The 26,944-nt window shown below is 46.7% G+C and overlaps 1 protein-coding gene across 4 annotated transcripts in view; it reads left to right on the top strand.

The window, feature by feature from the left end:
• The window catches only part of NISCH (nischarin), an 82,985-nt gene extending 65,000 nt beyond the window's left edge, over nucleotides 1-17,985 (top strand). Inside the window, exons 17-21 of one of the 4 annotated variants that reach the window (XM_014604992.3) lie at nucleotides 5,714-5,888; nucleotides 7,093-7,246; nucleotides 11,263-11,391; nucleotides 15,929-16,090; nucleotides 16,609-17,985. In XM_014604992.3, the coding sequence (XP_014460478.1) occupies nucleotides 5,714-5,888; nucleotides 7,093-7,246; nucleotides 11,263-11,391; nucleotides 15,929-16,090; nucleotides 16,609-17,237 (1,249 nt within the window). In that variant the 3' untranslated portion in view covers nucleotides 17,238-17,985. The other 3 variants (XM_059716090.1, XR_002090996.2, XM_059716091.1) reach the window with 3 other exon arrangements.
• The last annotated feature ends 8,959 nt before the right edge of the window (nucleotides 17,986-26,944 follow it).

The raw sequence follows: 26,944 nt of genomic DNA, 5'->3' as shown, positions 1-26,944 counted from the left end.
TCTTTTATCCTGGATAGTGGTGTGTGACCTGTCATATGGCATTGTACCTGCATTTTTCAGCGTTATGCTTATGGCCTAACAGATGCCCTCAGGCAATACAGCTTGGCATTTTGCCTGCAGCATAGTATGAGTAACAAATGACAGAAACAGATGTTGGTGAAATTATGTATTTACTTGGATACAAGATGAGTTCCCCACCACTGCCACCACCATGGTGGGGGAAAAGCCACTCATCTTATATTCAGATACAAGAAAATGTCGTTAAATACATTGTCTGACATGGAAACCAGCTATGAAACTGATTTAAATGCAACCAACACTGATCGTAACTATGAAACACATGGCCCATGTGGGGCAAACATGCTGATGGGAACCTTTTTATTCTTACTATCATTTACAGATTTTATTAAAAACACCACATTTAGCACCCTATACTTACAAAGCTTCACGTATTGAGCATCCTTGTTTTACCAAAACTTTGTATTGAAAAAACAACTAACATCCAGAAATATACAACTACGTATATCAAACCCTTAAACAACATACTTCAGCTTCCCACAAAAACCCCTAGCAGAACTCTTTCTTCATACGGAACCCCATTTAAAAAGTATTAGCTCAATAACCACTTCAAATTCTCTGCCCCTCCCATCAGTCCTCTCTGGTTCAGTGAAACAAGTGTGTTCAGTCCCTCTTCCACTTCTTTTTCTCCAGTCTCTTCCTTGTCCTGACAGATGTAGTATTTCAATTTATGCAGCCCCACCTTAAGGCACTCTGTGCTGTATGTTTTACCTTTTCCCTTGGTGTCTATCAGGATCCCTAGCACTCTGATTTCTCTCTCTCATTTGAAGGCTCAGCTTCTCCAAGTCCCTCCAGTTTCCCACTCCCATCATGGTGCTTTTTGATCCATTTAATTTAGCCTCTGTTGCTTCTCTGTACTCTAATGTATGCTGTAGTCCCCCTTCCATTGGAAGTCTCTAACTACTACATTTATATCACTTATGTATAATGCATGTTTTACCTCTCCTCCTCCTGGTAGCTTTACTCTGCTTATGATCTTGTCTTTACTTATTCTTGGTGCTAACGGTTGCATGCTACACACAAATAGTAGTGGCAATGGGGGGCACCCTTGTCTCACCCCATATGGATTTTGAAAGTCCTTCCGAGATGCCTATTAATTTGAACTTGACTCTCCACTTCTCTATACAATAACCTTATCCAACATATACATTTCTCTGGGAACCCCATTTTTCCTAGCACTTTAAATATGTATTCATGATCTACTCTGTCATATGTCTTTTTTCTAAATCTAGGTTTGGGTTTGTTTTCCTCTCTTGGATGTGGGACAGTGTATTTCTGATCACTTTGGAGATCCTTTTACCTGGTAGTGTGCATACTTGGCCTTCATGTATAATCTTCTGGAGGATTTTCCTCATCCTCAAAGCCAACATCTTGGCCATTATAGTCCATGTTAAGGAGTATATATGTCTCCAGTTTTTTAGGAGCTCCTTCTCCCCTTTCTTGAAAAGTAAGATCACAAAATCTCTTGTAAAGTCTTTCCCTGCCTTTCTTATTTCTACTATATTCCTTCTTGCCCATGCCCAGAATTTCTCATAAAATTCCATAGGCAGTCTGCTCCTGGTGATTTCCCTGCCTTAAAGAGTTTTTAAGCACTCCTCCACTTCTTTTAAGCTTATCTTTTCTTCCATTTTCTTTGTTTCCTTCTCCTCTACTTTCTTCCAGTAAAACCTGCATCTTCTTCCTGTTTATTTACTTCTTCTGAAATAGCTCTTCAGAAAATCTTGTTGACTCCAACAGCTCCTCCTGCTTTTCTACCCAAGAACCAACCTTCTACCCACACTACTTTTAGCTCTCCTTTCACTATCTTAATTCTAGCCCAAAAATATTGGGACCGCTCTTCGTTTTCTCCCACCCAGGGTGCTAATTAGCTCAGTTGTGCTACAAACATTTTCTCTCATCTTTCTTTTAAATCAGCCTTCTATATGTTGCCTTGTTTCTTCTAGTTCTTCATACTGGTCTTCCTTCTGTAGCTTCTTTTAGCAGCTCCTGCATCTTTCTTTGTAGCTCTCACCTTTTATATTCTTTTCCCCACAGTTCATCGGCCTTCCTGAAGAATTCTCCCATTTTCTTCAGCATTATCCACCATTCCCTGGTACTCCTAAATATTTCTTCAGCATTCTCCACCCCTCATCTTGAAGCTGTCATACGTTTAACTTCCATGCCCCCCTTCTCCTTATATGGCTCTTGCCAAAAGTCAGTTCCACTTTCAGAATCTATGGTATACATATTGATACAAACACAAAATCAGTTCTTGATTGTTTCTTTCCACTAGGGTCATTTCTAGTGAAAACCTTCTCCCCTGCCCACACATCTCTTTGTGACTCTGTATTTGTTAATCTGGGTGAACTGTCTAAAATTCCTTCTCCTTCCCTTGTTCTCCCAACCATTTCCATTATGCAATTGAAGTCACTTGCTATTATCCACAGTCTCTCTCTGACCACCTAAACTGCTGCCTTTCTAAGCAGAGCCTCCCACCTCCCAGCTGGTAGTGCAAATACATTAAAAACTTTAAATTCTGCTCCCCTGACTGATACTATCATTTGCTGCAGTGTGCTACAGATGTCTTCCACCCGCTGTGCTGTCACCTCTGGATTCTTGAATAACACTGCCATTCCAGCTGCTTTGTTCCCATGGGTCCTGTGATGCACCAGGATGGTCCCCATCTCCACCTCTTCTCAAGGCATTTATAAATCCTCTCCCCTGATATCCAACATTCTTGTTAGGCAGATTGTTTCCCTTTATTTGGTTTTAACATTGGTTTGATCTGTTTCCATCTTTTCCTTGTTAGTATGCTCCTGATATTAATTAGGGTTACTGTGCATCTGGGTTTTCCAAGACATGTCTTCTTTTTGTATCCTTTGATCTCTGTCCGGGGAATTTTTTAAAATCTGAACAAATGTCTAGGATTCTGCTCTGCTCTGCTCTGTTCTGCTGACGGGAGCTGGGGGAGAGTGATTGGAGGCAGGGACACTATGTGTGAGTGCACATGCAAATGCACATGGCCGGCAGGCATGCAGGCAGGGTGGTGGGAGCAGCTTTGGCAGCTGGATGCAGGTAAGTATATGAGGGGACAGAATTAGAGGGCCAGGGCTTGGGGACTGTCCAGGGATTGTGTGTGGAAGGGTTGGGTGGGGGTTGGCAGTGCCTGGTGATGGGGAAGTTGTCTGGACACCAGGGCTGTGGCAGGGCAGGAGAGCTGGGGGCAGGTGCCTGCCCATCCAGTAGGGGAAGGTGGGGATGCCCTTCAGGAGCAATGGGGAGTTCTGTGTCCAGGCTGGTACCCATGCTTGGAGGGGCAGAGCATCCAGGAGATGCTGCCCAAGAGAGAGGGACAGGCATGGCCAGGCCACCTGGCACAGCATGGGAACCCCAGCCCAGGGCAGCAGGTGCCACAAGTCTCCCCTCTTTCTCCCTCCACCCGGGCTGGGGCCAGACTCACTCTGCGACCACCTGAACAAATCAAAGTATCTGCACTATGGCCCGGTTGGGATAGGGACAGCTGGAGGCTCCCTCCAGTGGGGCTGTGGGGAGCCAGGGGCCTGCAGGTCAGGAGTGAGGCGCACTGGCAGGGCCAGGGGTTTGCAGGTTGAGAATGAGGGTCAGCATCAGGGATGGGGTGGTGTGGTTTGGGAGTGAGGGGCACCAGCATAACCCATGGGGACGAGGCACTGTGGGTCTGGAGTGAGGGGCACTGGCAGGGCCAGGGGGCTGTGGGTTGGGAATGAGGTGTCCACCCCCCCAACAGGTGTCCTTTTTTTGCAACTGAAAATATGGTAACCCTACATTAATAGATGCTATCCTATCATCAGTGTTGCCATTGTGCTTGTTTTAAAGAGTGCTCCAGTCCCTTTAAGGTTCCTGGGCACTGCTACTCCCCTTGGTGAACTCTTTCCCCATCTTCCCCCCCACCTCAAGCAAGCTGCCTGACTGCCTTTGCATTCAGAAAGCCAGTGGTGACACATAGGAGGTGCACGTGCACCCCCTGAGACTGCTGGTGCACCCCCTGACCGGCCGCGCTCGCTGCTTAGGCAATGGGAGGAGGGGGGGCAGGCTGGAGCACCAGTGCCCCCCCTGCAAGTGCTGGCCAGTTTACAGCCATTCCCAGAAGTGGCCACAGCCACTCCCAGAAGCGGCTGCAGCGATCGCCTCAGTGGGATTGACTGCAGGGGAGCCCCCCCGGTCAGCAAGACTGTGGGGGGGGGCGGCACTTGCCGCAAGCCTTCCATTTTCCCACCTCCACCAGACTCTCCAGGCTGGAGCCCAGGGGAGTTAATGGCAGGAAGCTGCTCTCTGGCTCAGATTCATTCTCCCATTTTCAGGTTTCCTTTTCCTTATGTTCTTTCCCTGTGTTGTCTTCCTTTTCCTCTGACTTATGGGCTCTTTTATTTGTTCCACCTCCATTTCTTGTTCGATTTCTTCTCTCTCCCACCCTTCTCCATGTCTTGGTCTCTCTTGCTTCCCCCTCCTTTTCCTGTTTCTTCCTGAGCCCCCTCAATTTTAGATATTACACTCCCCTTTATCCTTTCCTCTCTCCTGCAGGGTCTCATCCAACATTTCTAGTTCACTCTCGCCCTCCTCTTCCCCTCACTGTCCCTTTTTGTTTCATGCTGTTCCTCAGGGGGTTTGACTTTGTCTAGATAGGCTTTGGAACACCTGCAGAATAGGTGTCCCACCCCCCACAGCTACTGCATTTTAGGGACTCCTGGCACTCTGCAGATCTGTGTCCCTTCCTTTCACAGCTGCAACACACCAGGAGGAGACAGTGTGCCAACAGGTGCACCTCCTTGCCACATTTGCTACATTGCTTTGGTTGCCCATGGTATATTATAAAACCCCAGTGGAATCCCAGTTGGATCACAGCTGGGAGCTGCTGCACCCTACCTGCATGCTTTCAACACAGCTTGTGCCCTCTGTGACCCTGTCCAAAAACTGTATTTGTCCCACACCTTCTTTACATAAAAGTTCAAGGCACAAGCAAACATTGTTTTCTCTGCTGGGGCTCAGCCCACTGAAATATATGATAATCATGAGCCTTTTGGCTTTGGACTAATGCCATACATAGTTTGTAGCATATATAAGTAGGTACAGAAGTGTTGCATAAAAGAGTGTTTATGGAGTACCTGTGCTAAAACTAGCAGTAGTTTCAAAAATGTAATATGTATCAATTCTGGATGAAGTTAAGTCTATGGGTACTATATGCAAATTACTGCAGGCATGTTTATTTCAAGGTCACTGTTTTCAAATTTGCCCTCACTTCCACATGCTCAGGGAGAACAGGGTTTGATGATAAAAAGGGGGCAGGGGCTTCAAGGGGAAGAAGCTGGGGGGAGGATAATAAATTTATTTTCCCTGCTGTAGAAGTGGGAGGTGGACAAATTCCAGGCCAGCTTCCAATAATTAAGAGTCTGTCCCTGAAAAATTATAATGCATTATAAATTTTCCTTATATTCAGGGTGATCTTATCTTTGAGGAAATATGGTAACTAAATGGAGGCCCACTGCTATGAAAATCATAAGAGTTTATTCACAACTACTGAATGAAATGGAAAACATTTAACATTGCTTAGGAGGTGGGAGTTGGGACTGTTTCTGCTTATCAGTTTGCATGATGATTTTTGATCTCTTATGTCTCCTAGCTTTTGCAAGCCTCATTTGACCCTGTCATCTGTATATCCATCTGAATTCTTGATGCAGAAAATTACAGAAGATAACCAAATTCCAGTTTACCTTTCAGTCCCTCTGCCTCTTCAGTATGTGGCTGGGCTAAAGGGAAATGCTATTATAGAATGTTTCCATAACAGCATTGCTGAGGTACTGTACAAAAATCAAAGGGACTATTTCTAGGCACTTCTAAACTTTTAAAACTAAAAATGTATTTAAAAACCTTTCTTGACTGAAATTTAAGTCTAGAATTTAGTAGATACTACTAAATGTGGAAGCTGATAAAGCCTAAATCTTCCAACAGTTCCCATTTGGAGAAGCCCCATAGGAGTAAAAATGAGACATTTCAGAACTTGGTTTATCTACCAGGTTCTCAGGGCCTAAATTAGCTTCATGTTTGACTCGGCTACATTCTCAAAGTAAATTATTTCTTTTTTTCAGGAAGAGTAGAAGGGGAGGTTGCAGACAATTGGTTGGATGTCCATTGTGATAAATTTGGCTAGCAACCCAACTAAAATAACCAGCTTAAAAATAGAATTAATCTTGTAGTTTAGAATGATCGGTCAAAATATGAACATCAGTTGAAAGGCTGTTTAAATCTATAGTGAACATCACATTTTTTGCTTTTTACTTGAAATCTTGTTTAATTATCTTCATCGAATAAAAAAAAATAGTGAATATTCAACAGATGTATTATGTATGCTAGCCTAAATATCGCAGGGACTTAATGTAAAATTAGTAAACAGTTTTTCTACTTAACAGCATCTTTTGTATGCCTTTCATGTTGCATTTTCATATTCATTAAAATGTTTTACAAAGTATATGTTACTCCTGTTTATACAACTGGGGCAGCTGACAAAAAAGTTAAGGGACTTGCACAGGGTTGCATAGCACACTTGTCAGAAGCTAGAATTGAAGGGAGCAACAGCTAAAATTGTAGCACCAAGACTAGCTTTGTTAGTCATGTTTCCTTCCTCTTTCATAAAGCTGTTTGAAATCAGGTACCTTCACACTACATAAAGAGTTTATGTGCTTTTTGAGATCTGGCAGGCATTGTAACTTTCTAGAAGCCCTTAACAGTTTCTGGTGAACTCTATCAAACTAATAGTTAATGGTTTTGCAAGCTAGAAGTAACAAAAATCTCAGCATTTATTTTATCCCATCTGTAAGAACATTTTCAGTGGTCGCTGTATTTCTACTTAATGATTATGTTCCCACTGGATTCTGGTTAGGGGGTGGCATTGGATTGCCAGGAAAAGCAATTTCTGAAAACAACTTTTTGCAAGTCATAGGTGAAGAAAATGTATAAGCTTAAAACATTCAAGTTAATTAAGAAATACAATTGGTCTTGTAGGTGGAAAATGAAGAGCTGAGGCATCTTGTGTGGTCTTCTGTTTTATTTTATAAGACTCCTGATGTAGAAGTGACAGCTTGTGTGCTGCTCTCAACAAAAGCAATTTACTTCCTGTTGGATGATTCTGTAATTCATGCTAGTGAGCAACAGTTGGGTAAGATATCTGTTAATTTTTGAATCTCTAATAAATTTGCATGTTAATGGGTAGGTCTCTCTCTGTTTTTTAGTATCACACTTTGAATTCATGCAGTAGCTCTTATGTTATGTCTTGGTTTTTCCCTGGCTTACATATGGGACTTCTACCTTTCAGACAAATATTCCAAGTATTTCGCTCACTTTTTTTCTCGGATAGCCTGTTCATGGTTCTCCTTATTGTTACTTCTTAGGCACCAGCACCTTTTCATTTGAAGTGCCTGCCAGGGCTGTGTGAAAAGTCCGTAGAGTCATATTATGCCCTTAATTCATATGCGTAAGTCATAGGATATACCAGTAGATCTCACTGGATGTTTCACTGTAGCTCTGAGAATGTGACATGCTCCCGGTAATTACCGGTTTGGGGACAAGAAAAAGCAAGCTGCTTTTCATACCATATTATATGGTAACTGTATGCTGGACTAAGAGTTCCTCATATGATTATTTTTAAAAGGAATGGAGCATAATATTTCTGCATGGATAATGAACAGTTTTATTCTGATAGACCAGGGGTTCTAAACCATTTTGAACTCAAAGCATCTCTCACTGGACTTAAGCTTTTATTAATTGAGCAGCACCCAATTAAAAAAACTAACATGTATTATAGTGCTTACTTCCTTGCAGAGGCCCGACAGTAGGGATGGCAGATCATCTGGGCAGGGACAAGGCTGAGCCTGTGTTTATCTGCTCAGTTTATCTGCTTATCTTCTCACACCTCACTGCACCTTTCATAATATCTGGCAGCACCCCAGGATGCCCTGGCACCATGAGAGTCACTGTGATAGACACTTTTTTATGTTTCTCTTCGAAAGACAAAGAATTTACTAGTAATAGTTCACTGTAGACAAATTGGTCTATATGGTAGACAGTTTTCTTCTGGTTTTAGTGGGACTTGCTTAGAGGTGCATCAGCCCATATCGTATTGGCACCGATAAAAGGAAAATTGACATAATTGGCAATCACCTTTTTTTGGCTGATATGACTGATAATGTCCCTGATAAATGCCACGTGCATGGGTGCAGCAGAGCAGGCAGGAGTGCAGCCCAGCAGCTTGGAGAGCAGAGTCCCTAGTAAGTCTGTTGGATGGAAAGGAAGGCATGATGGGGAGCAGATCAAGGCCCCCACAGTGAGGGAGGCACTGGGGCAGAGGCAAGTGCTGCCCAGCCAGGGTGGGTTGCAAGCGCAGCCCTGGCCTAGGCCCCCTGCTGGGAAGAGCCTGGCACTGCCCCTGGCCCCAGCCCACAGCAGGCAGCCTGCCTTTGCCCCACCAACAAATATAGTGGATACATGCCCCCCATGCCTTCCCTGGGGGTGCATGCAGTGGCAGGAGCCACTCCCCACTTCCTCATGCCCCCTGGATGAGCTGATCGCAGCTCCACCCCTCCCTGCCCCAGCCCCATTCTGAGACCCCCATGGTACATCCCTTCCCTCCCCCACTCCCCTTTCTCCTAACAGACTTACCAGCTGGATGCTGCTTTCCAAGCTGCCAGGCTGCATATGGGCAGTCAGATCATTATTGCCAGTATGGCTTGTCAATAATAGTCCATTGCTGTCGGCCCAAAAATCTTTATTGGTGCACCCTTGGACTTGCTTCATTCATCTTGTTTCTCCCCGCAGCATTTCTCAGTTTAATTATGCATGTATGTTTTGGCCAGATTGTAGTTTGTGCTTCGAATTAGATGTGCGCTAATACATCAGTCCATATAGTATCAGCACCAGTAAAAGGAAAATTGACATTGTCGGCAATCTGCTTTTTTTGGCTGTTGTGGCTGATAATGTCACCAATAAATGCCACGTGCATGCAAGCAGTCACAGCATGTACATAGCCAGGAGTGCAGCCTGACAGCTTGGAGATCAGTGTCTGGCTGGTAAATCTGGGGGGGAGGGGCAGATTGAGGCCCCACAGTGAGGGAGGGACTGGGGCAGGGGCAGGCAGTGCCCAGCTGGGGTGGGGCATGGGACAGAGCCATGGGCAGCTCATCCAGGGGGCGCAGGGTGGGGGGTGGCTCCCTCTACTGCGTGCACCCCCAGGGGAGGCATGGGGGGCACATGTGACAGGCCAGTAGGAGGCACTTCTGTGCTGAGCCACCCGCCTCACTGCCCTACCAGGAACCATGCTTCAGGTGTCTCCCCTGGGGTACCTACATCTGGCCAACCCCGCTCCTGGAGCACACCCACAAACCTGGGGTAATTGTTGCCACCACCTGGGGTTTGGTCTTTGTTAGGGCTCTGTGCCACCCAGGGTGCACAGACCCTGTGGACCTTGGGGTTGCTTAACCCACTGTGGTACTTTGGGGGGGTACTTCTCAACCTGAAACATTCACAAATAGCCTCCCTTAGCCAGCCGAGCAAAAGGGAGCTAAAAAGGCTTGCCTCATCCCTCTCAAGTAGGTACAGCAAGGCTTGCTATAACACAGCTTTATTGACTGAAGAGGGTAGACATGCAGAGGGTACAGATCAGAGAAGTATCAAAAGAAAAACCCTGAGCAAATGGAAGCGGCTTGATAGCCTTTTGATACGCTTCTAGAACACTTGATCCTAAATTACTGGGTAAATTTCAGGTAGGTTACTCGCATGTTCATCCAGAGTCTAAAAGAGCTCCAGAGACTGTTTGCTTGTTTCCATGTTCCCAAAGATGTCTGGCGCCTTCCTTATTGAGGGACCCTCTTATACACCTGTCATGACCTCATCACTAAGTTCCCACCAGAAGCAGCCCCATTGGCTGCTGACTGATGCTTCCAAATGACATCAGCCTGACCAGGTGAGATGACTAGTCACATGACCTGCAGTGGTGGGAACCTGAGATGATAGAGCAGGTTCCCCCTCCCATTGGAATTTTTACAGCCCAGCTAGTCACGCAGGCACAGTGGTAGCACAGGAAGAGGGGTTGGGCTGCTGCCTTACAGCAGAGACAGGCTCAGGGGGTGACTTCTCCACATGTGCCCCCTGGATCTGTGCATGGGGCAAGGGCTGGGGGGCTGCGCTGGGCTCTTTCCAGCGGTGGGGGCTGGGCCAGGGCTGTGCTCGGTCAGGGTGGCACAGGCGGTAGCAGCACTGGGAGAGGGATTATGGGGGGCTAGAGTGAATTTTGGGGTGGCTATAGCCATAACTCCCCCTCCCAGCGCCACTGCTGCCTGGCACAACCACAGTCCCAGCCCAGTGCAACCCCTGGCCCCGAGTGCACAGCGGGCACCCTGCCCTCGCCCCACTCACAGATGTGTGGGGCACATTCCCCCCATGCCTCCCTTGGGGTGTACACAGTGGTGGATGCTGCCCCTCACCCCCCCGCACCCTCCAAACACACCACCTGCAGCGCCATATCACACTGTGCCCTACACTACCCCAGCTGGTCAGCTCCTGCCCCAGCCCCACTCCCTTCCCCACTATGGGGGCCTCAATGTGGCCCCCACGCCCCTTCCCTTCCCCCCAACAGACCAGCTGGACACTGCTCTCCAAGCTGCTGGGCTGCATGTCAGCAATCGGATCAGTATCGGTCGATATGGCTGGTCAATAATCGGCCACTGGTATCGGCCGAAAAAATTATATCTGTGCGCCCGTACTAAAAATAAGTTTTAAAGTTCTCACACCTAAGGAAGCTGCCACTAGCTGCCATTCCTAAAATGTGAGATCTAAATCCTGCCTTTGAGAGTAACAGCCAATCAACATTCATTATAATCAACATGTTTATAAAATATTTCTTCAAACAGAAGGCATATCTTTAAAAACAAAGTGTTTCCTACAAAATTTCCTATATATCAAATTTAATACAAAAAGTTTTTTACATGTACAATAGATGTCTTTATTTGATTATTTTTGTCTTTTTTCCCTTAAATTGAGAGCCAGAGAATGTTATCTTTAAAGGTGTCATCCTTGAAGGGATGCAGTAAGCATTTCTTCTTTGAAGGGATTCATTTGAAGGGATGCAGTAAGCATTCTTCCCTTTGTGTCTTATACTATATATTCCTTTCCATTCATTAGGCTTTTGGAACCAAAAAAACTCAGATTATGAAAATAGCTCTTTTCACCTCTCATGTTGCTTAGTACTAAAACTTAATGATCTGCAATCAGTAAATGTTGGACTTTTTGATCAGTACTTCAGGATTACTGGTAAGTACATTTCATGCTTTACAGGTATTGTAGAATGGTCTGGTCTTAGGTAAACTCTTGTCTTTACTTTGTTCTTGATATGTAGGATCATATTATCTTGCTGCCTCTTTGTGTTTAATTTAATTTGCTTTTACATTAATTTCACACTGGTTATGCCATATAAATAATCACAGCTGAGAAGTCAAACCATTTGAAGTGATATAAAAATTTTTCCCCCTATTTTGGGGTTTGAAATTTTACACTTGCACTCTGACTAGGTTAATTTGAATGTAAGGAATGACTTAAAATCACTTGAGTTGGTCTTGAATGGTGGGGTGGAAGGCAGAAATAAAGTTTCTTCAATTAACTGTTTTGTATCTGATAAATATTTATTTGCCTTTAAGCGTGCACATTATAGCATGTCAAAGGACTAAGTGTTCAGTTAATGAACACAGTGTACTGTGCATGTTTAGGATTTTTCTTCAATTTGTGCATATGAGTGGATTAATGAAGTGAAACTTCAGGATAATCGGGGTGTCATGCTGGTATTAGAATTTGTATTTGTAAGTTTCATCACTAATGCTTCTGTAATTACATATGTAGGCAGTAATACATGAACTGGTGGGATTTGGTGGTGCTAGACAGCTGGAAATTATGCCTATGCTGCAGCTGGGGGCTTGGGGAGAAGTGGTAAAAGTGACTAAGGCTGCATACAAATGTTCAGTTCTAGCTGTGGAAAATTTCCACTGCTAGAAATGATTTCAAGAGGGGGAGCAGTATAGATGTTCAGTCTGCAACTGCCCTCATGCTCATTGTGCCTTCCCCAGACTAGGGTGATCTTTCCATTCCCAGAGGGACTGTAGCATTGGGGTGAAATCCCCACCTGCCTCTCTCAAATCAGGGACTCCTGCGTGAGAAGCAAGCAGGGAACTGCAACTCCCATTGCTAGGCTTCTTGACATCAGGAGCCAAGTGGAGGTAACAATACAGCAAAGCCCCTGACTGCCTCTCACACCAGGAACTCCTGTATGAAAGGTAAGCTGGAGCTTTGTCATGCTGCTCCCTTTGCTCAGCTGCTAGGCATCAGAAATCAGTGCAAAGTGGCACAGCTGCCTGCTTGCTTTAGAGTTCCCATTGTGAGAAGGTGACACAGGGGCTTTGTCCTGCTGCTCCCTCTGCTCAGGCCTTGATACTGGGAGCTGAGCAAAGGGAGTGGAGCTCCCCCTGCCTTCTTCCCCTTGTCCCTCTCCACTTCCCCCTCCCACTTCCATCCCCAGCAGCAGTGCCACTGAGCACCAGGGGTGATGATTTAAAAGCTGGTGGGGGCAGGAGACAGGCTTGGGGAAAACCTCCAGGGGGGTGGACGCTTCAGGGCAAGCAGGCAGGGGGCAGTGCCTGCTCCCTGAGAGCTCCTGGGATTTCTGGAGTGAGGAGCAGGTGGGGAACAGCTGGCAGTTGCTCCTTCCCTACCAGTTTGTGGGAGGGGTGGGAGCCAGTTGCCCCTTGTGGCTTCTCCAGACCAGTGTGACCCTGGTCTCTGAAATGCATGGGAGTTGTTCTCGCTGCTCCATTCCTGTTGCCTTGGAGGAGTTAAACCAGAGGAAATTGTGGGGACGTTTGGTCTCCCAGGAGAACCTTTTTTGGGAGTGTTTTCTACCTGGTTGTTGCTGAGTTATTTTTTTTCCTCAGAGCAGTTATATTGCTCCAGGAGAAAATGCCTGAATGTCTGCACATTTTTGGTTTCTACCAAGAGAATACCAGTTCTCCCAGTAGAAACTGAACATCTGTGTGGCCTAGGTTAGAACACTGCCCCACCTCAGACCTGAGCTGGGTTGTTCTAACCCATGCCCCCAGAAGGTTGCCAACTGCTGATTTACAGCAGTGTTCCCCTTGCCAAGAGTCTAATTCTTCCATGTGGGAAGTTGTGTGGTCTCACTTTCCCTACAAAAAATAAAATGAGGAAAATCTCAACAGTTCTCTCTGGTCTTAATTTAAACTTTTGGTTTAGCATTCAAGAGTTCCTAGTGCATGGTTCGGACCAGCAGCGTTTCAGATGGGGCATAACACTCCTTACATCCAAATCACCCTTGTTGGGGCTGAACCTGGAGCTGCCTCAGTCTTCAGTCCTGGTAGGAAGCAGCTGTGTCCTGGCCCCTATGGCAGCTGAGCATCAGGATTGGGCAGAGGACAATCCCACAGCTTCCGTTGTGGGACCCAGGACTGTCCCCTACCTGATGCCGCACGTTGGACCAGGGATTGGCTGTGTCCCAGGCGTGGACCAGCCCCAAATCTGAGACACATTGCCACATATCCATTTTAAGGCATGATACAAATAGCTCCAAAGATGTTCCACAGTAAATACGAAACATTTTTGTGATTGGTATGAGGTTTTATTGGACCATAACTTAGCTGGAAATGTGTGGCATGTTACATTTTATAGTGTAATTAGCATGTTACATTTATGGCACAGTGAACATCTCTTAGGGTTCTTGGTCACTTAGATGCTCTGGAAAATTATAACCCGTGTCTTATTATTAGGCCGTAATAATTTAGCGCTCAAAAAACGCTACCACTCCTGTTCTAGAAGGCAAAATAAGTATAAAAATACGATTCAACTTAGTAAAAACGAAGCGATTAAAAACCCCAAAAAACAAAGGCTTGATATTTTCTATCATACTGTGATTTTTAAGCATGAATGAAGTCTGAAATTGAAAATACAGCCTTTAGACTTTGAGGGCCACTGTCAACTTTATATCTTAGTGTAAAGTAAATGTAATGTCAAGCGTTGCACTTGCCCCATTCTCATCCAGGTCCTTACTGCTATTTATTTGCATTGTCCTGGTTTTTAAAATGCCCTCCTCTCTCCTGTTGCTGTATGATACAAATGAAAAGAAAATCTCTACAAAAGACATGAAAATGGTTTAGGGCAGCGGTTACCAAACTATGGTATACATACTACAAGTGGTACGAAGGCTGGGGGGAGAGGGACACATGCGCGCACACAGTCAGGCTGCATGTGGAGCAGCATGCAGCAGGTAAGTGTGTTGGGGGAGGAAAGGGAGAGTGGGGGGCAGATCTAGGTCCCTGCAGTGAGGGAGAGGAGCAGAGGCAGGGGAAGGGGCTGAGGTGAATGGGGCCCCGGGGCAGGTGGTGGGACTGCTGGAGCCCAGGTGGCTCGTCCAGGGGCATGGGGGGCTCCTGCTACTGCACACACCCCAGGGGAGGCATGTGGGGTATGTGCCCCCCGGACTTGTGGATAGGGCAGCAATGGGCTGCCTGCTGTGCGCTGGGCTCTGTGACCTGCTGCCTCAGGAGCTGTGCGCAATGCCATGTGCTTTCTATGTGCTGACTGCACTGCATCCCCTGCCCAGCCGGTGGCAGGAAGCACAGCGTGGTGTAGCATGCAACACCCAAGGCAGCAGTAACGAGTCACGGAACCCAGCCTCTGTCCCGTGCCCAAATCAGGGAGGCATGTGCCCCCCATGGCTCCTCCAGGGTGCGTGCAGCAGCAGGAGCCCCCGTGTGCCCCTGGACAGGCCTAGGCCAGCCTGGAAAGGCCCTGGGGGTGGGAGGGGCCATGGCCTTTTGTGCCAGCCCTGCCAGGGGGATGGAGCAGGCCAGCCCAAGGAGAGAAAACTCCTGGGGAGCAGTGGGCTGCATGATGGACTCTGCGCCACACTGCTGTTGCCTTGGGAGCCACATGCAATGCCATGTTGTGACTTCCACTGCCAGGCGGAAAGGGGAAGCAGCACAGTCAGCACGCGGAAGGTGTATGGCATTGCACAGAGCCCAGCAGGCAGCCCGCCTCCACCCCACACACACATCCGGTGAGGGGCAAGTGCCCCCATGCCTCTCCCAGTGTGTGCATAATGATGAGGAGCCATGCCCATCCCAGCGCCCCTGGACAAGCCTCCCACGACTCCTTCCTACAACCTGCCCCACCTCCACTCACCCCAAACCCTGTCCCTGTCTGAGTCTCGCCATCACCACGGGGGTCTCAGTCTGCCCCCCCACCCCACCCCTTTACTCTCACCCTGCCCTTCCCCCTACACAGACTTACCTGCTGGAAACTAAAGGATTTTATGTTGTTTTAGTATAAAGCCTGTTACCTATGTGTATGAAAAAATGCTGGTGTTACTTAAGGCTGTATTGTGTTGAATTGGTGGTACGCAACCTGTCAGAGGTTGAGAACCACTAGTAGAGGTGACCTTACCCAAAGTATATACATAGGAAGTTAACAGAAAGAGATTTTTTTTCCTTTCTAATCTGAGGGAATCATAGGGACACTTGTAGCAATAGTAAATTGATAGTCTCCTTCTAAGGTTAAATTTTCAAAGCAGCAAATAGTCATGAAGTTAAAACCTCCTACCAAGAAGTGTACATTTGATTTCCAAGGCAAGGTATCTATATGTACCTATGATGAAAGTTTACCCTATCCTTTTATTCAAAAGATCATTTTTAGTATCCCTAATCTTCTGTGACAACAGAAAAACATCTGAATAGTTATAATAAAATTACTTTTATATACTCAAGTATATCAAGTTCTATCTTCTCTTCAGGACATTCTGCCAATCATATAGTAACCTGCCTGACTAGAGACAGCTACAGTACTCATTCTTTTATACAGCAGCTTATGGCAGTGCTATCATTGCTGGCACGCACACCTTCACCAGAACCAGTAGATAAGGACTTTTACTCTGAATTTGGAAATAAAAGTACAGGTAAGTGGTCCGTTCTGCATTTTCTTAAAACACTGTAACACATAAAAGTCCAAAACATGTTTTTATGCATTGATTATTCTACTTTCCTGTTAACCCAGTTAATTCTTGTGGGTCTATCAGAGCAGGACAGTTTACTTAAGATATGCATTCCAGTGATTTGGGAATAGATTCAGTAAATTAAGGGCTCAAAAATAACTGATTCTCCCCCACCCCCCAGCTCGATAAATGCAATCTGGGAATTCACCTGTTCTTTCTGCCTCTGTAATCACCACCACTGAAACAGTCTGCAGTCTGACTTGCCTGGAAATTGTCTTGATGCAAAAGACAGAAGACAAATCCAGGAGAGAAATGCATTCAAGTAATTATTCATGTATTGTATACAAAGTAAAAATGGTATATAAATAAATGTGAAGCTTGAATTGTTTCAGCTACAATACACTATCAAAGTTCTTTAATGCATCGGGAAACTGTTGTGTAATATTAAGTGAAAAGTACAACTTGTGTGATTATGCTTGCAGGAAAAATGGAGAATTATGAACTGATTCATTCTAGCAAAGTAAAGTTTGTTTATCCCAATGAAGAGGAGATCGGAGACCTTGCTTTTCTGGTGGGAGAGAAGATGGACAGTTTGGCTAGTCTCCAGTCTCTAGATATTCTACTGTATGTCCTGGCATTTCAAGTGAACCATAACGAAGTAATTGCTGAAGTCAGTAGTTTACGTCATCCTAAAACTCTTATTTTAACTAGCTCAAATTTGTTCCTCTTCAATGAGGATTATATCAGTTACCCACTACCTGAATTTGCTAAGGAACCACCAAAGAGAGACAAATATCAGCTTACAGATGGAAGACGAATCCGGGATTTAGATAGGGTACTTATGGGCTATCAGACATATCCACAGGCCCTCACCTTTGTGTTTGATGATGTTCAGAACCAAGATTTAATGCAGAACCTAACGTTGGATCACTTTGGGGATGCTTTCAGTGCCCCAGAGGGCTACATTAAACATGAAAGCAGTGGAAATCTAGAAATCCAATGGTGCATCTTCATTCCAAGTGCAGAAAGCCGTGAAAAACTAATTTCACTCCTTGCAAGACAGTGGGAGATCTTGTGTGGCAGGGAATTACCTTTGGAACTTACTGGGTAATTCATACAGCTAAGTGACCTGGATGTGGATTCTGGAGTAAATCACAGTATTGGAGTAGGTAGAGGTATGTGGCATTTTCTCAGTGTAAAGAGCTAAACTGGATTCCATGGTTCTTGTGTGTAGTAAACAACTTAGTACAGTAAAAACTTTTGTGTTAGCTGGGAATTGAACTTTTTGTAAGATCTATTTTCATGTAATAGTATATGGAAATAATTTTCTTGAGGCATCTTGGGAAACTGTATAGGAAAAAAAGGAGTCAACAATAGATCTGCCGTTGTCTAGGGCTGTTAATATTTCCCCTTTTTTCTGTATATATAATTTTTGCTGTTATACAAATTATATTGTGTAAATAATAGTAAATCCTTGTGTATGTTGAAGTGCAATGTTTATTTGTACAGGATATATTTTATTGGGTATGCTGCTAAAACATTTAATGACCTTTAAAATGCTTCTAATTTGTGGGGGTCAAATTTGTTTGCTGCTAATCGATCTAGTAGCAAAATTGATTTTAAACAATAGGCAAACAAAGTCTTTCCATCTGAAATCATAATTTCCATGGACACATTTTTTACAGCTGCGTAAAATGTGAAAAATCCTTGAAGAAATCAGTTTATCATCATGAAAATGAAGTGTCCAGCATGGTTATACTAGCATTTTGTCAACAAATAATGGTAAATTTGTACATCTGAATACCGTGTTGTTTGTTGCCTATTTTCTCAATATAAGTAAAGTGTAATTTGACAGGTTGTTTCTGTATCCTGTTTTTTATATTCTTATTCAAACTAGGGCTGTCAGCTAATGTACACGATCAACGCAAAACAAATTAATGCATTAATTTTTGTAACAAGCGTTAATCTCTCTCATCCGTTTTGACGAGGGGTGGACAAAATACTGCTGCTGGGCCCTTCTCGCTCCAGCTGCCCAGAGCCCACTCCTGAGCTGCTCCTCTCTGCCACTGTCACTGCTGCCTCCGGGCTGCCCAGCAGGGCAGCAGTGGCAGTGCAGAGGAGCCATAGGGCAGCCTAGACGCAGACTCCAGGTGACTGGACAAAAAGGGCCTGGGAGGGAGGCTGCTTTTCCCCCACACTGAGCAACAGCTTCTGCCTGGCCACCACTGGTGTTGGTCAGTGTGGGCAGGTGAATGGGCTGGGGTTGGGGCTGGTCTCATGGGGTTCCAGCTGGTCTAAGTCCAGAGCAGGTGCGGGGTGGGCCAGGGTTGGGGTTGAGGCTGTGTACTGGTGGTGGAGGAAGAGCTTCAGCGTGCACCAGCTCTGGGCTGTTGCATGGGAGAGTGCTGACTAAGTGTGCAATCAAAATTGCAATTAATCGCAACTAATTTAAATATTGCAAATATTTGTGATTAATTTTTGTAATTATCTGTCTGCCCTAATTCAACCCTGTATTGCAATTGAAAAGTGATATTGGACAGCCATGCAGCACATGGGTACTGAAGGCACGGGCTGATGTCATTGCACAGCCACTGGCGGGAATATTTGAACACTCATGGCGCACGGGCCAGGTCCCAGATGTGGTCCCCATTTTCAAGAAGGGGAGGAAGGAGGACCCAGGCAACTATAGGCCAGTCAGTCTCACCTCCATCCTTGGCAAAGTCTTTGAAAAAATTATCAAGGCTCATTTGCGAGAGCCTGGCAAGAAAAAATTATGCTGAGGGAAAACCAGCACAAGTTTTTAGCAGGTAGATTATGCCTGACTAATCTAGTCTCTTTTTATGACCAGGTTATAAAACGCCTGGACGCAGGAGTAGGGGTTGATGTCATATACTTAGACTTCAGGAAGGCCTTCGATACGGTATCCCACACCATACTGGTGAACAAGTTATGAGGCTGTGACTTGGATGACTACACAGTCCGGTGGGTGGTGAATTGACTAGAGGGTCGCACCCAGAGAGTCGTAGTGGATGGGTCAGTATTGACCTGGAAGGGTGTGGGCAGTGGAGTCCTGCAGGGCTCGGTCCTAGGACTGATACTCTTCAATGTCTTCATCAGCAACTTGGACGAGGGAGTGAAGTGTACTCTGCCCAAGTTTGCGGATGACACAAAAATGTGGGGAGAAGTGGACATGCCGGAGGGCAGGGAACAACTACAAGCAGACCTGGACAGGTTGGACAAGTGGGCAGAAAACAGAATGCAATTCAACAAGGAGAAATGCAAAGTGCTGCACCTAGGGAGGAAAAATGAAGGAGAAATGCAAAGTGCTGCACCTAGGGAGGAAAAATGTCCAGCATACCTACTGCCTAGGAAATGACCTCCTTGGTGGCACGGAAGCAGAAAGGGATCTTGGAGTCCTAGTGGACTCCAAGATGAACATGAGTCGTCAGTGTGACGAAGCCATCAGAAAAGCCAATGGCACTTTATCGTGCATCAACAGATGCATGACAAATAGATCCAAAGAGGTGATACTTCCCCTCTATTGGGCGCTGGTCAGACCGCAGTTGGAATACTGTGTTCAATTTTGGGGGTCTGCACTTCAAGAGGGATGTGGATAACCTGGAGAGGGTCCAGAGAAGGGCCACTCACATGGTTAAGGGCTTGCAGGCCAAGCCCTATGAGAAATGCCTGGGGCACCTGGACCTCTTCAGCCTCCACAAGAGAAGGTTGAGAGGTGACCTTGTGGCTGCCTACAAGTTCATCATGGGGGCACAGAAGGGAATTGGTGAGGTTTTATTCACCAAGGCGCCCCTGGGGGTTACAAGAAATAATGGCCACAAGCTAGCAGAGAGCAGATTTAGACTAGACATTAGGAAGAACTACTTCACACTTAGAGTGCCCAAGGTCTGGGATGGGCTCCCAAGGGAGGTGGTGCTCTCCCCTACCCTGGGGGTCTTCAAGAGAAGGTCAGATAGGCATCTAGCTGGGGTCATTTAGACCCAGCACTCTTTCCTGCCTATGCAGGGGGTCAGACTCGATGATCTATTGAGGTCCCCTCCGACCCTAGCATCTATGAATCTATATTTTGATTAGAGATCATTGAAAGAAGCTGCAAAAGATGAAAATCAAACCAAAGGTTTCATTCTTCGAGAGCAACTGCTTTTTGACAGAGGATAGAGAGATCAAGTTGGCTGGATCTCCTGTGAATCTCCTACAGCCAAAAGTCATTCTGAAATTGAATCTACCATAGTCCTCTTGCTCTTTAAAGCCAGTCACTACTGAGGGAATTAATTTTGTTTTTTGAGCAAATGGACCTTCAAAGCTATAAATTGTCTCTAACATATTTTTACTGAGCCCAGCAGATTTTTTCCTTGATGCTAAAGATACAAGAAAGGCACCTAGAGACTCAGGAACATCAGGAACATTTGCAGGCAGATCCTGCTCTAGGGCCACATGAATCCAACCAGTGGTAGGTGCATCTCTGGTTCTGAGGATTACATCCTCAGCCAGTGTAAAGCAGCTTAGCTCCAGTCAGTACAATACAACTCTGCCCATAAATCTAGAAGTATAAATAGTTGTTCTGTTGGTGATTCTAAGCAATTACTTCTGATTTCTTGTTCTATGTATGTACAGCACTATGGAAGTTCTTATACCATGCTCGTCACTATAGTATTTGAATGCCTTTGTAGGGCAAATAAATTACATGATGTTGCAGGAAGTCTCATCCTCTCTTCAGGGGGTAAAATTTTGTGCAGGAGTGGTTTTGCTTTAGAATTGTTAACACATGCATTTTCCCTTATGTATCTGAAGACAAGATAAAAAAAACATGCTTTGCACTTAAAGTAGAAGACAGCGAAGTTTATGGCCATCCTTGGTTCCTGTTGGACTTTATTCCGCTTTCTTGGGTTGACTGCCAAATATTTTCTCTTATACAGCTCCACTGCATACCCCCAAGCACCACGCTCACTGTGGACAGTTCTTAGAAAAGCACTTTATTCCCCTCCACAAACAGACCTCCCCCCTCCCTCCTTCCCCCAGCACTAAAGCCCTTCTCCCCCCTGCCCCACAGCAGCCCTCTACCATCTACCCTCCCCACCACCACCAAAGCATCTTCTTTCCCATGCAGAGCCTGTGCAGTGTGCACCTTGCAGGGGTGGGGGGCAGTGGGGTGAGGATGGAGCCTGGAAACAAGTACCCAGCATCCTGCCCTCTGGCTATATCCTGTGGGTGAGTATAGCACTGCAAAGCCAGTGGGCAGGGGACTTGCCTGGGAGTGAGGGTGGGTTCTGCTCTGCTGCTGCAGGTAGCAGTCTTGTAGCCAGCAGGCCAGGTCCATGCATGGTCCTGGCCCTGCTGCAGGCAGATCCTGCTCTAGGTCCACATGGATCCAGCTAGCGGTAGGGCTGGATGGTAGGAGCCCTGGGGTGGGAACCAGGGTATCTGGTTGGTGGAGGCACCTCAGCCCAGGCCTATGGGGGGATGGGGGGTGCTGCTGGAGGGCAGGCAGCTGGCAGGCAGGGCTGTAGCTGGGGGCAGCATGAAGGTGGCTGCCAGGGCCAGGATGGTGTCCAGCACCCAGTAGTTCTCCTTGGCCTCTACTGCTCTGGCCCCCAGGACAGCCTGATGTTCCAGAGTCTCTAGGTGCCTTTCCACCAGGACCAGGAGTCTGTTCCTGAACTGGTCTGCCCAGTCCCTCTCTTGCTCATGCACCAGGCCTTTGAGTCCACTAGCCAGTCCAGCAGCCAGGGCCAGTCCCAGGTCCTCTGCTTCCAGAGCTGGTGCATACTCAAAGCCACAGCCCTGACTGCTGGTAACCCTGAAGGCACATTCTGGCTGCCAACTGGTGCCTCTGTCTCGTGCAGTTGCAGGTCCTACAGAGCCAGATTAAAGAGGTTGGTTGTGTGTGGTTTGTGCAAAATTTCTAAGCTAAGAGGCTCAACATGAGGGGGCTGTGTGCTGCCTGGCTTCAGATCAGGGGTTGTATGTGAATGGGTGCCCACAGACTGTGTTAAGTTGGCCAGGCAGGTCCTGGCACAGGCAGCTGCCAGCCAAGCTCCCAGTCCCTGCTCACTTCACAGGGGCAGGTGGGCTGCTGGGTACTGGCTGCAGGCAGCCTGCCTCCCCTGCCCCCTTCCCAAGCCAGGAGAGGCCTGGCTCCTGACAGCACCAGCTTCAGTGGCTACAGCAGGCCACCCTGTCCTATGCTACTGCCCAGCCCATGGCACCTAGACTCAGGAAGCAAGGGGCTCCTGGCCAACTGGAATGCAGGGCTGTTGGTGATCCCACCTTCCACTCAAGGAGCCTTTCCAGGGAGGTGCCATGGGGCCAACCCCCTGCCAGCTCTGTGCCCTGAGCATGCCACTGCTGAGAGTATCTGAGGCCTGCTATGAGGAGCTGTTTGAGCTGACCAAGGGCTTCCCAGCCCACTACACCCTGCTGCTGCTGATTGCCATGGTGGTGCCCCAGGTGTACCTGTGAATCTGGTGCAGGACCCTGAGCTTTGATGCAGAGGGCAAGCTTGCCCTGCCCCACAACTTCTGCCACCTGTAGTGTAGCCACAGGTAGCCCTCCATGTCCCTGCCAAGAGCTGTCATTTTCCAAGGGGTGCTTTGAGTCTAAAAAAGGTTGAGAATCACTGCCCTAGGCAAGGCTACTTCCTTGATGCAAAGAGCAAAGAAATTAACTGCAAAGTATTGATACAACATTAATGAATGAGTGGGCCTTCTAGGTACCACCTTAATACAAACAATGACAGGGTGTGCCAGTAAAACAATTCATCCTGGAGTATTTCATTCATAAGAGTGAATTTCTTTAAAAAGCCTCTCAAGCACTCCTAATGTTACCGGAGGCTGCTGAAGCCACAACTTGTTTTCAACCTTAGCCTCAGAGTCACAACATCAGCCATCTGAACTCTAAAGTAGTTGTGGCGTATGCCAAAGGTGCTCCCCGCTCAGCTTGAAGATACAGGAAAAATGCAGGGTTTACAGACTAAGTTCCACCAAGTGGACCAAATATTTAGACCAAGATGCATTTGCTTCACACCTGTTAGAAGCAGTTGCTACATTCAAACTTAAAGCCCCAGCCCCTGCCTCTGCATCACCTTTAGGAGTGAGGAGGCACATGGCATTAGGGCTGGGGAGCAGAGCACTTCCCCAGTGCCAGCCCCTGTTCCCACTCCCCACCTTGCCTCAGGGAGGAGCCACTGCCTGCCCTACATAAGAGTAAGGAGCTTACCTCTGGTAAGTGTCCCCACACTGGCCTCGGTGCCTCCGCCGTGCTCCACACCCAGCTCCTCTCCAGGAAGCTGCAGCCTACTTCTTCTCCAGGCAGGTGCACAGCATTAAAAAGTTAGTGCACAACAAGATTTTAAATCATGCATGGCTGCGTATGCATGCAGCTTAGAGAGAACCTTGGTGTCCTGCTGCCTGGGCAGAGGTCCCCTCTGGGGAGGAGCTGAAGCAGCTGAGGGCCAGTAGTGTAAAGAGCTGCCCCAGCCCAGGGCCTGGAGAAACTCCCAGGCCTGTGGCCCTGGGGCTGGGCTGCAGGTGGCCCCCTAGGGGTAGGGTTGACTGGGAGCAAATTTGCTCCTGGTCAGCATCCACACATGCATTACTGTACAGTAACTACTTGGGAATTAATTTGTTACTTGTATTTACAGGTAGCAAATTAACTCACGATTAGAGCACATTACTGCGCAGTAAGCATCTCCACATGTAGACTGTGATGCTTATTGTGCAGTTTTTTGCCCCACTACTCAGCAAGGAGTCTCATGTAGACATGCGCAATGTGTGGGTTATATCTTTTACATTTGCCTACTGTAGGGTTTTGTACCTTTCTTTGGAACATCTGGTGCTGACTTCTATCAGTCAGGATAATGGACTGGATTTGATTCAGATAAATATGGTCCCAGGCAGCAGTATAATGTAACACACTGAACTGCTCCATGTGCTACCTCCCGACCTGAAAGTAGTGTAGCTGCCTCTGTACAGTGTTGTATGCATACCAAGAAAATTTTCTTGAGGCAGAAATTGTTAACACATAATACTGTGCTAAAGTTGCTTTTCCAGATTTGTATAAGGGCTATGGGCAGCTTTCTGGTACAAACACTCTTCTTCAGCCATAGGGAGAGAGAGTCTCCCTATGGCTGAAGAAGAGTGTTTGTACCTGGAAAAACTGTTCTTTGCAAGCTTTCAACTATTTAGTTGGTCTAATAAAAGGCACCACATTTACTCAAAGAACCTTGTCCATCTAATATTGTAAAGCATATAGTACAGTCAGGGTGGGTGTCATGGGATGGCTGTTACCCCTAGGCTCCCTCGACCATGCCAATTTCGCCTGATGGGCACCCTCTATTCTTGCCTGCAATGCCTTGATGTAATTATAATAAATAGGGAGGCTGCCTTCAAGTCTACTTGGACACGGTTCTGATAGATCCTCTGAACCCCATGGGTTCCCAGACCCCTTATAGGTCTGGTTTCACAATGGACATCTTGGGACACCCCAGCCTTATGGGCTATGTGTGGCTCCAAACTGCCCCTTTACCACGCCCCAAGCCTTACAGGTGGTATTGACACAGCATCCCTCTGAGGCCTTGGTTTCGTTCAGCCCTCGGGTCATCACAGGGCTCTTAGCAGCCCTGCCTCGCTCTGCGCCCACATTGGCGCTGGGCTCTCCACAGCCCTGTCTCAGTCTCTGCGCCCCTTAGCCCTGGGCTCTCCGTGGCTGAGTCTCAGTCTCTGCACCCACTCTGACACCAGGGTCTGTTCACCCCCCGAACACTGCACCCTCTCTGGCACCAGGGTCCCCACACTGTAGTGGGCCCCCTTAATGAAACCTCCTCCTTCTCCAGTAGCTTTGCCCAAACCACTGGTGTTAGAAACAAAAGTAAAAATGCAAGCCCCTAGGCTATACCATAACTCAAGCTACACAACATATGCTCTGCCCCTTAACATCACCAGAAGCAGAACTTAGTCAGGCTACTTCCCTTCACTTCCTCCAGGAGGGCTCCTTCCCCCTTGGCTGCTGGCAGAGAACTGCCTTCCCTAGTTCCAGCTTGGGGTTTATATGGGCCCAGAGCCCTGCCCCCTTCTGGTCAGGTGACCAGGTGCAGGTGCAGGCTAATTTGCTCACTAGCCTGTTGCCCTGGTAACCTGCACCTGGGCTTCTGCCTGTCTCTTTGGGCTCTCCCCAGGCAGTTTCTGCTCTTCTAGGAGCAGGCACCTTAGTGCCTTGCGACAGTGGGCTATACCACTGGGAGAATATAGTAATGTGGTATGTCATGCATTTGACCACTAATGCTAGGATTTTTAAAATCATTCAAAGGGATTCAAGTACTTCTACTAAATTTCTGTGGTTCCAATTCACCAAAGGGGAAAAAAAGAGTTAACTTGCAGTTCCTTTACAATAAAGATCTATAAAGCATTTTTTACCTCTAAAAGCTTTGTTCTGCTTCCATGGTAATACAGTCTCTGTTCTTACAATATTTGTGGCCTGGTTGGTTTGAAACCTTAATGGTACCTTTTCAGACCTACAGCCATTGGTGACGCATAGGGCGTGCACCCCCTGAGCTTGGCAGTGCGCCCCCTGCAAAAAGTGCCACTGACGCTGTCAGCAGCGCTTGTGAGTGGTCGCCACTTGTCAACCCCTCCCCGCCTCACTGCTGACACTGCCGGTGACATCTGTGGGCTGTCCCCAATTGCTGCTGGTGGCATCTGCGGGTGGTTGCCGACTGCTGGTCAGCACTCGCCCCCCACCACCGACATCACTGCAGCCACCTGCAGGAGCTCCCCATTTGCCGCTGCCATGCCCCTACCACCACCAACACCACCTGTGGGTGATCGCCATGCCCCCCCAGCCTCCAGGGGTACACAGCATTCATGCCTACAGCCATCTCTAGGATACTTACAGTATGACCACACCATCCTGTATCTGATATTTTTTCCTCCAAAGAGCAGAACAAGAGTGTTTTGTCTCCATTTGCAACCCCTAGGAAAGTCATGCATTAAGATAAATTATTTATAATCTATCTTGGCTCTCCACAATTTCAGTCAGCATTGCATAAACAAAAGTTCAATAGCAGAAAATTGCCCAAGCTAGCTGGGACTGCAAGTGTTTTTTCAGGAAAAGTCCAGTGATCCAGCATAATAAAATACAGTTCAAGACATGGTAATGCATATGGATAATGGCAATGTGGGAAGGAGATATTATCACCGCTTCCCTTTACTAGAACATTTGCTTTCCAAGTGGGTTGGTTCAGTTTCCTAACCATAGTACCTGAAATCTAAATGATTTTCTAAATACCATAAAGTGTAAACCGACTGCAGTTACTTTTTTAGAAGATGCATCACTGGGGTTGTTTTACTCAGTTATGAATAAAACAATGAAATGAAGGATGAAACGAATATCAAAATCCTGGCTATTATTGCCTGCAACCTTCAGGCCTACTGATGAGCATTCTCACCTCCCTCTGTGGCTAACAAAAGTTGAGGATCATGATATCTCTCTCTCTAATAATTTATAACACCATTGTTCTTGTATCTGAACCCTTGCAGTCACTGATGCACTTTATTCTAGTAGCTAGGGAAGTAAATGGAGAGCTGTACAATTTGGCATCTTGCCTGTGACAGAATCAGAAGTTTAACACAGGTCTTCCAATTGCCAGTCCTGTGACTTGACTACATGACAACACTTCCTTCTCATGGTCTCAAGGAAGCAAATCCTTAACTTAGCAGTAGGGATGTGCGAAGCTTCAGGTGGTGATTTGCTTCGGAGGAGATTTGGCCTGATTCAGTGGCCAAATCTCCAAATCTGAATCGAATC

The sequence above is a fragment of the Alligator mississippiensis genome, chromosome 12 (genome assembly GCF_030867095.1).
Source record: "Alligator mississippiensis isolate rAllMis1 chromosome 12, rAllMis1, whole genome shotgun sequence".
Lineage (NCBI taxonomy): Eukaryota > Metazoa > Chordata > Crocodylia > Alligatoridae > Alligator > Alligator mississippiensis.
This window is presented reverse-complemented; position numbering and strand designations above follow the sequence as displayed.